The sequence below is a fragment of the Drosophila guanche genome, unplaced genomic scaffold (genome assembly GCF_900245975.1).
Source record: "Drosophila guanche unplaced genomic scaffold, DGUA_6, whole genome shotgun sequence".
NCBI lineage: Eukaryota > Metazoa > Arthropoda > Insecta > Diptera > Drosophilidae > Drosophila > Drosophila guanche.
The window spans coordinates 7,164,100-7,174,251 of record NW_022995748.1 but is presented as its reverse complement, the minus strand read 5'-3'; the positions used below and the strand labels follow the sequence as shown (position 1 = coordinate 7,174,251).

The 10,152-nt window shown below is 42.6% G+C and overlaps 1 protein-coding gene across 1 annotated transcript; it reads left to right on the top strand.

Moving 5' to 3' along the window:
* Positions 1-5,067: 5,067 nt before the first annotated feature.
* Positions 5,068-5,785, top strand: LOC117584199. Its single transcript, XM_034272968.1, has 4 exons — positions 5,068-5,138; positions 5,200-5,308; positions 5,372-5,552; positions 5,607-5,785. The coding sequence occupies exons 1-4, from the start codon at positions 5,098-5,100 to the stop codon at positions 5,771-5,773; spliced, it is 498 nt and encodes a 165-aa protein (XP_034128859.1). The 5' UTR covers positions 5,068-5,097; the 3' UTR covers positions 5,774-5,785.
* Positions 5,786-10,152: the final 4,367 nt, after the last annotated feature.

Sequence of the window (10,152 nt, the reverse complement as noted above, 5' to 3'; positions counted from 1 at the left end):
GAGCTCGGACTATGCTAATATGGCCATTTGTTTTGGGTCTCTGCAGACTACGATGATGGGAGTTGTCGGGGTGGCTGGCCAGCTACTTGTACTTGCTTTGTACTGTGTGCTCTGCTCATCTTAAGCGTACGCTTAACTTTGCCATTTTGCAATTAAAATACTGAATCCAAACGAGTCGCGCTTCTGCAACCAATCTCAAAAGGAACGTCGTGTAAAATGTTTTCTCATTTATTTTCAATTTCATTAAACTTTGTGCCTGGCCATTTGCCCGATGTCACCGTTGCGAACAGCAAAACAAAACTTATAATTGGTTTCAGTGCTTATTTATGGCGCATTTCTTTCAAAACGAACACCCTTACCCTTCACAGAATGGATCAGTCGGATGTCGGATGCAGCAATTTGCGGAGAATCTGATTTACCTGCAGAGGCGAGAGCATAAAATGTAGATGCCAAGTGCAGTAAACTACACCTGGTTGTGTGTTTAATCCTTCAAAATAATATGAAAATCCCAGCAAGAGTATTCGGTATTCTTTATGGTCTGCCAACTCAACATTGTTTCATTCTCTCCGACGACCCACTAAATGCAATTACAGCATAAATCTCTGTCATTAGACTTTGTTTGTTGGGCCGCAGCCTTTGGAGCTTACCCCGTCCAGGTGGAGAGCTGAGGTCAACAGCGAATCTAGACCCTCCTCCACCCGAGCCCTAATACTGCCTTGTGGTTGCTGCGGCATACGCGGCATACGCGGTGTATGAGTCATGTTTACCTACGCTCCGTATAAAAGTTGCACACAATGCTGAATATTTAATACAACAAAAAAATAGCGACAATAATTTAAGAGCTAAGCGTAGCACAATGGCAAGTGGAAGGAGAGTAAGAGGAGGAGAACCGCAAAGGATTTGCTCATTTTAGAATTTCACGCACGTTCCCTTCCTAAAACATGTCACTCGATGTTTTATTAACTCAGCCTTGCCCCGTCTACGTCCACGCCCACTCGAAACATGGCAGGAAATCTCAGCTGTCAATACTTGCGGATATTAATCAGAGAAGCCCCCCACAGGCATTGCGGGTATGTCTATGTATTAAGCTCATGGGTGCCATATTAAAAAAGGGAATAAAGTGTCAACACACTACACATGAGTCCCATCACGACCAGACGACAATGGAAGAAGAATGCTTTATTGACAGGTGTCGATTAAGAATTTAGCATTATTTTTGGTCTTGCGCAGTGCATATAAAAAATTTATTACACGCACGAAAACACACACAAACGTGTCACATTTGCCGAGAAAAATACCCAAACAGGCAGCAGGGACCAAACCCGCCAATTGGCACTTGGAAGTGCGCTTATGTCGTGACATGTAAAATAAATCAACCATAGCGTCCCGAGCACTTCAGACACAGCTGAACATCGTGCCGACTCTGCAAGCGCGTGAGAAAAGCATCTGGAGTCTTCCTACTCGTATGTGGTAGCAGATGAGTTCATTGTGGAATTATGGTGCAATGCCACAGACGCTTAAGCAGAACAGAGATTGAAATTTCATGGGAGTTTATTTTAAAGTTTAAACTTATAGATGTTATATTGCAACTGTTAATCATAGCTGACCAAGTTGTTCGTAAACAGCCTTTACTCACTATGGAAAAATCAACAATGAAGCACAGAACGGGAAACTTGCAAGTAACAGGTGTTTTGGTTTTGTGACTAGATTTGGTGGGAGCTCACAGACAGCAGCAGAGTCTGTAGAGTTAACAGAGCACTTAACAGAGTGAGCGAGATCAGAGGCGACCGTGCCACAGAGAGCGGCAGAGTTTGTAGAGATAACAGAGCACTTAACAGAGTGAGAGAGCAAAGACGGTCATTCCACAGACAGCAGAGTCTCTAGCACTAACAGAACACTTAACAGAGTAAGAGAGAACAGAGGCGGCCGTGCAGCTAAATTAATTCTGCGGCAATGTTTTCCTCGAGACGTACTTTTTTCATGTACATACATATGTAACATATGTACCAACATATTGGAGCATATATAATTAATGTACCGACTTCATATCCCTAGAGTTAAAATGTATGTTGAAAATATCTTTTAGTTGTGTTGTTCCTCGTACTTGCGCTGTTCTTACTTTTTCTTTTTTGCAGTGGCTGTGCATAGATATGTATGTGTATGTGCAAACATATAATGTGAGAACACTGAAACATTCTGCATACTTACCTTAGTTTAATCCAAAATGTAACCACATTTCTGTACTTTGTGTAACTTCATAAAAATGAAAATTTACAGCGTATATCCTTTATGCTCATATGCTTACCAGCAACAACAACAACAGCAACAACTGCAGGATCTGAAGCAACAAGGAACTGCGATAAACGTGGCTCTGCTCGTTTCCCTTTTCTCTTCATTGCATCAACTTTTGTGGCTTCTGTTCCAGGAATGGGTATAGGATGCAGCCACTCGTAACATCTCATAGGGCAGAGCCTGGAGCTGTGGTCGGGACTGTAGCTGGGGCAGGGGCTGAGGCTTGCAAACTTTGTTGCATCACAATGCCAAGGAGCGGCAGAAGGGTTGAAGCTGAATGCTGATTAGGTGTTGAGCGATTACGTGAAATGTTTACGCATTTGCTGAAATGGGTTAAGCGAGGTGCCGGCGAAACTGGCTAAGAAGTTTGTGTACGTTTCCCCTTCATAGCGCATGAACTTCATCCCAACGAACAATTCCCGATGAGCAGTTAAAAAGTGAAAATCAATGCCGAAATAATGAGTTTCAAAAATCATGTTTCTGTTTCAAATTTCCTTTAAGTTTCCCCATTTTCCATGCTCTTAGTTCTGTTGTGAATTTTATAAAAATGTAATTAAAGTATTTCTCAGTAGTTCGAAAAACGAAAACGATGCGAAGAAGTGGAGAATCAAAGAGATTTATTTACCAAGCGTAAATTTATTTTTATTTCCCGCACTTAATGACTTTATGCTGGCGGAGGTGCCACCCTCAGACAACGGAGGAGACATAACATATGTATGTCGCCTCCCCTACCACTTCCCAAGGTCTCCTCTCTCTATCTTCCGCACGTTTGCTAGTAAATCTCTTGCATACAGCCAACAAAAGCTCCTTGGGCTTCTGTCTGTTAAATAAAGGTGCCAAGACTTCACTTTCTCCCAACAAAAAAACAACGAAAAAGTAGAAGAAAGCTCTAACTCTAGCTGAAAAAGCAGAGACACGGGCGGAGCAGGCAACTTCTTGACTTGCTCAGTTTCAGGAATAAGAACGGGAGCGGGAGCAACAACAACAAGTTGTATAATTTCCCCCTCTTTACATTACAATTTTGTTCAAGTTTCGTTAAATGCATTTTCTCGCTACCCTTATACATTCTCCTTCCTCCATCCGCCTTCATTCCTTCCTTCCTGCTCGCAAACGAAACAGAACCAACAAGTTCGTATAAATATCTTTAGCCCCCACGACGCTAGGCACGTATGAGGCGAAAGATACTTAAGAAGCATGTAATGCGAGTACTACCCAAAGCCCTCATACGGCACACAGCCACCACTCCATCATTCTCTGGAGCGTCCCGCCCTGGCTCTGGCTCTGGCTCTGAAAATGCAATTTTCACCTTGCATTGTCTGCTGCGTGCTGTGTAATTATTTTCCCTCCCACGCGACTGCCTCTGCCACTACACAAAATTGCAGAACAAACCTTTTGAGCTGCTCGCTTCTTCGATTTGTGTGCGAGTGTTGCCTATCGCATTGGATTTATTCCTAATTAATTTGCCTAGAGTCGGAAATAAAATACACACGCAATGAGCTTCAGCGTGTTTGGGATTCTGTGAATAATTTCGCTTTTGAGAATCTCTTAGCTTTGTTGTGTGGTTTGTGAGAAAATGAAATGCAACGAAACACCGCAATTGGTATTGGAATTTCATAATCACTTCCTTTCCCTTCAGTTGCCTCCTTTCTCAAATATAAGCTTACGAGTATTGTAGGTGCCCTGACTTACATCAAGCTTAACCCAAGAAGACTATTGAAATACCAAAGAAAGTGAGAAATATTGCCGTAATTTCGGAAAAGTAGAGAGGAAAGATCAATCTTCAAGGAGGAAATGCAAGCAGTATTTAATTTCTGTAATTCCTCAGCAATCTAAGTAGTACAAAAGCAACAATAAGTCTACAAGGAATATAAACGAATATCGAGAAATGGCCAACACAATTCAACTCGTCAGTCGTTGTTGTCCGCTTTCTGTTTTATTCTCCCCGCATGCTTCAGGTGGCAATGAATTTCTGGTGCGTGTCTTGATTGTAAATTGGAGCATACAAATTGTTTTACAAACTCGCTCGACCTCCGCTGCTTTCGTCTCGGCTTGCTGTTGCCATCTCTCATACAAGTGCAGCCACGCATATGCATACACACACTCGTACATCATAGCATGGTTATATTTTGTGTTAAAAATGCATTTATTGTTATACATATTCGTATGTAAATGTGCGCCTGTGTATGCGCTTGTTGGTATTTGGGTGTATCCATGAAAATTTACTTATAAAAAGGGAAAAATAAAAGAGGATTGCGGCTGCAGTTGCAAATCGCCGTCTCCGTCGCGTCGTCACTCTGCCTTTCGTGCATAATGACATTGACATGCCGCAGGCGGCTGGCACACTTTTAGACGAAACTACTTTAAAGTCTTTTAAATTGCATGTCATTAGTAGAGAGTGCGCTACTACTTGGAGCCGCCGAGAGTGACAGAGTCCTTCTTGAGCCCATCTTTGGCGAAAGGTGAGCAACAGACTTGACTCGTCTTCTTCTGGCTGTCTGTGGCCTTTGAGGTTTTTTCGCCCGTCTGTGTTTTAATGAGTACCGCCAAATGACATTAAGCGCATTTGAATAATTGATAATTCTTTGAAAGAATTTTGGCTGATTTTGGCTGGAAAGGATTGCGGTCAAGGTCTTTGAGTGTACCGTATTGGTGGGAATTGGGCTTGGGACTTGGGTGACCTGTGAATAATATGCAGTATATATCCAACAGCTTTTAATCAATCTGTAACGCTGTGTAACAAATGCTTCAACACGGTGTAACCAACTCGATTTGTGGTATTTGCTGCTATTTGTTTTCGCTTTAAGAATGGACATACAAAACTCCTTCAATATGCTGCGGTTACTTTGGTAAGTCCCAAAATGTAAGACCTCGGTGACTACATTTATTCGATGACAATTCTCATTAAAGTGTAGTGTTGGTGTTTGGCCAAACTCTAAGCAAGGAGCAGAGGCTTACCTTTGCTGGTCAGTGTCCAAAGTTTATGCCGCTACCCCATGAGGTTTCAAAAGCGACAGTGGTAAGTTAAATATAATTTAACACATACAAAAAAAACTAATAACTGTAATTATTTCCCGCAAAGTTCACTGGTAGCTGGTATCTGTACGCAGTCCACCCAAACTATCTGCAGGAAAAGTGTGTAAAACGCACTTTTCAGGGCCACCGCATTTGGAGGCAGTTTGCCGAAACAGATGACGATCATTTCATAGTGCAATATTTTTGCTATCAGGATAGAGATCGGTACAACAAACTACAACACATGAGTAAGTACCATTCGACGTGCCTCGTCAAATATATAAGTTTACAAATTATTCCAGGATCAATCAGCATTTTCGTCAAGGAACAAGTGCCCACAGCAAAAACCATAGCATCAATTACGAACGCACTGATGCGGCATTTTAAGTTCCCCTTAAGACTACTCAACTACACCGATAATTCCTTTTGTACTGAGTTCGAGTATAAAGATGCACAGTATAGAGTTTGAAGCTTCGTGGACTGTACAAAATAAACCTGAGAATACCTCTAATTTCTGAAGCATTGTTCATAAAACTGGAACTCTCGCAGCGCTGGAAAACCCAAGGGAAAGTTCAATTTACTTCTCATTGAACAATAGCCAATGGTTGGAGTCAAAGTCACTAAGCGAATCTTTACGCTTATTTACATTCATTTCACCGACTTTCAATGGCGGACAAAACAAGGAATGAATTCGAGCCAAATTTGATTCGCTCTCCGAACATAATTCATGCTTCAGGCAATTTGAATGTCCAAATAAGCACAAATGCCACAAGTTCTCCCTCCCAATTCCCATCCTTCACTGACTTTCGTCGTTCTCTGACTTTTATTGACTGACTTGGCCCGGGACTGGGACTGTCCTCGCTCTCGGTTTGTTCTGGGGTCGGGTTTGCTGATTTTGATTATAAATTAAATAAGTGCCATGACAGCGCCAAGCAATGAGCCACAAGGCGGACGGGAATAATTTGTCCAGCCTGTTTTGAAAGTTGTCTGTCGGGATCCTCTCTGTTTTTGATTCCATTTGAAGTTATGTTTGAGTTGCGGCTTGACTGGAGAAATCAATATATTATTGAACTTGCCCAGGCCCACTCGAGCAGGTATTAATTTAATCTTGAATCTGTAAATCGACTCACTCGGCCATGGAAGTCGTGGTGGCGTATGCGTAATCGAGATATAATCAATGCATTGAACCCTCGAGCAGCAAAAACTGTGCATAAATATGCCAATGATATGGCAACTGCTCTCTGCTTTGCTCTGCTCTCTCTCTCTCTCTGCATTATATGTTTCTGCTTTTTCACTTTATTTTTGCATGTCTGAGACGTGTCTATGGTATTGGGTTCACTCCTGCCTTGATTTAAATTTCTAAGAAGCTCTGACGAAGCTGCACTGTGGGAAAGTCCGGGACGAAGCTGAAAAGTATAGCTGATAAAAAGTAGAATTTGAATGCTTTGTAGAGGATTTGTAACCAAAACCCATTCACATGCAACGAAATGGTTAAATAATCCTTTGCGCAGAGGAATCTGGACTACAACAAAATTTGAAATCTATCGTTACAATGTCACCTCAATATTTTACAATAAGAAATATTCTGTATGTACTAATGGTATATTGAAACCGTGGCAGCAACTATCGATTTTTCTTGCAGTAATATTAGTGACTATTGAGATTACTTAAACTATCGTAAATAGTAAGGGATTCGCCATTTATTTGCTACACTTTCCACTACACATCTTACACATTTTATCCACCGTCCTTTGATTGTGCTACACTTTTTCTGGTCACCATTGGGAGTGCTTGGCGCTGGGCACGTTTTGTTATTCCTGGATATTTGGAGCAACGATGTCTAGCCTGGCTTATTCAGTTCAGGCAGTTCAATGCTTTTAGTTTGATATGGGTTTAATTTGCCTGCTGCAGTGCCAGAGAATGGTTACTCTTAAGATTGGTTGCTCGTCCCTTTCCCTGTCCCACTACTCGTGCTGCGTGGCCATGACACCCAGTCAGGTTCAGTCATACTGATGTCCATTCCCTGTCCACTGCCCACTCTCCTCTGTCCTACGGGGGTGACGCTGTGCATTGGCCAGTTGGCACACCTCGGCACACGCTTATTAGATGCCCAACCAGGCTTTTCGTATTAGTGTCAGCTCCAATGCTGTGGCATTTATGTTGCGGCCAGCCGGGGACCATAACTGAAGGTGGAATTCGCTTTGCCCTGCCTCCCGCCACCCGCCACCAGCCACCAATTCCCCTGTCAGTCGCAGGATGTACCGAAGGTTCCGGCTGACTCGGACCCTACCACTCGTAAATGTTAAATGATGCATATTTCATGAGACTTACATGCTTTGCTTGGGTTGCGTTGGGTCGGAGCTGTGCTGTGCTCTGCTCTGCTGGTAGTAAAAATTGCAGTGGACAAAATCACTCAAGGACAGCACACACAATTGAAAATATCCTTTAAGAGAATGACGCTAAAATGATAAATTGATTTTGATGGACTGTGCATGAGTCTGCCAGCTTGGAGCTGATTCTGCGTGTCAGTCCCATCCTCTGTCTTTCTCTGCCTGGACAATTCTTTATTTAAGGTCCAGCCACTCGAAGCTCAGTGGAATATGTAATGAAACCAAAATCCCCATACACCCCCCTGTAGGGTAATTCTTTCTTTGCGCGTTTATAAATATTGAAATAGATGTCAATACCATTTTCACACGCTGTGTGTCCTTCAGCTCCCACCTTGCCACCAGCCAGAACACAGGGCCCCGGGCCAAATTGAGAGTTCAGATACGAGTATTTTGGGGCTTCGTGCGTGTCGCACCCAAAAATCTGTTAATAATGATGCCTGACATATGTAGGCAGCTGGCAGTAAGTCGAGGGGCAAACAAAATGGAAGCCAACCGAAAGCTGACGCATTTGTGCGTGTGAAATATGTTTTGTCAACTTATTAAATATGCTCAATTCCCTTGCTCCTTTTTCAGGAATGCTTTTCCAGCTCTGTCCCTTTTCGGTATGGAATACGTGCTGTGGCAATTCAATGGAAAGAATAGCATAAACAAATGTGTGGGCTCGCCCGGGTTGGCTGGTGCTTTTTGTGTGGTTGAATTGATGTTGATGGTGTTAGAGGTGAGGTGAGTGAGGTTGAGGTTGAGGGAGTGATTGAGTTTAGCCGAAAGCTGCGGAGGGCGTTGCTTTTGGGTGGTGAAGGATCCAAATGGATTTTCTGCTGGAACGCAAAATCAAGCAGGTTGCATGTTTGTGAAATCTTTAATAATAAAAACTGTTTTATGTGGTTGAAATCCAAAGATAAACAATAAACTAATTGTTTTTAATTATAGAGAGAGAATTATAGAGCTGCTGCCATGAACCCTGTTCATAACATGTAGTAATATTGTTTTCAGTGTATTCTTGGTTGTTCACTACGAAATTTCTTGCAGTGTTCCCTTTCGTTGTCTTCTTTGCACTTTACCGTTTGTTATTGGTCACTGCTCAAACCATCTCTAAGCATGCACACTCTTGTCCACTGTGTGACTCATAGCTGCGTCGTTGTTGTTGTTAGAGAGAGCGAGGACTAGGATGTTCAAAGACAGATCAAAAAGGAAACGGTAAATAGAGATCATCGTACGAGCGGGCAGACTGCAGACTGCAGCAAGCTGCTTGGGTAGAGAGAGAGAGAGAGAGAGAGAGAGAGAGATGCATCGAGAGAGAAGCTACAAGCTAGAAAACTACTGTTAGTAACTACTAGCTGATCAGAATAAAAGTTTGAAGGGAATGGTTCTGATGCTCTCAGTACTGTCGTTGTATAAAAGATTGCCAAAGCAGTTACTTGTTCGTTATATATATTCAAGTAATTGAATTCATGATTGTGCAATCTGTCTGTTAATGATAAAAGTAACCTTAATTTTGATCTAAATATATGTATGTATGTACATAAGAATTGTCGAATTAAAGGAGCACTTTTCAGACTCCAGCGGTCCGACCCCAGACCTTAGTTTGCTTTAAAATTGTTAATGAAAGCGGTGGAGGCGGTAACCATAGAGTGAGTCACACACACACCACAAAAGGGACATTCATCTGAGGGAATAACCAACGTTTTAGTCTCTGGTCCTGTCCGTCTAGCAGCTCCGTTCAGCTCCCATGTTTATTGTCAATTGAAAGCAACAGGAGGGGATGGTCTCTGTTCCAGAGCACTTATTTTTATTTAGCCAAGGAAAAACAGAGCAAAAAAGGGGAAACAAAACAGGAGGAAAAAAGATACTTTATCTGCTGGAGGACAGCTGCGTGCTGATGGTCCGGCTCACTGTTTTGCCAGTCGTCTCTCTGGCCTGATGCCACTACGAGTATTTACAGGTAAAACCCCCATTGAAATGTGCCCCGTGTTTTGTTTGTGAACAATCTGCTTTTTGTTTTCAACGTCTCGTTGGCGCCAAGCAACAACAGCAGAGCCAACAGGACAGGCAGAAACAGAGCAACAGAGAAAAAGCACAACTTAATTTTAATGGAGTAGACAACGTCAGCCATGGCGACACCAAATGGGCGCCACATCCAGTCGATCCCGTCTGCTCCCTGCTCATGCTCATGCTTTTGGCATATATTCCACTCGATTCATCCTGTTCCTGTGCCCTCGCCCACAACCACGCCCAATTTTGTCAGCTTGGATTTGACTCTATATTCTGGCTTTTAATGGGCTGGGGCTGGGTGGTGGCTTTCCATTCCCCTTTTTGCCACTCATTTCGCTTTGTTTAATTATGGCATTAAATTTGTAGTATTGGCTCTGATAACTGTTTGCCACCTTCGTTTTATTGATGGCAATTTGAGGAAATAATTGAAATTAATACGGATGTATATTGGAGCAAGATTATTCGA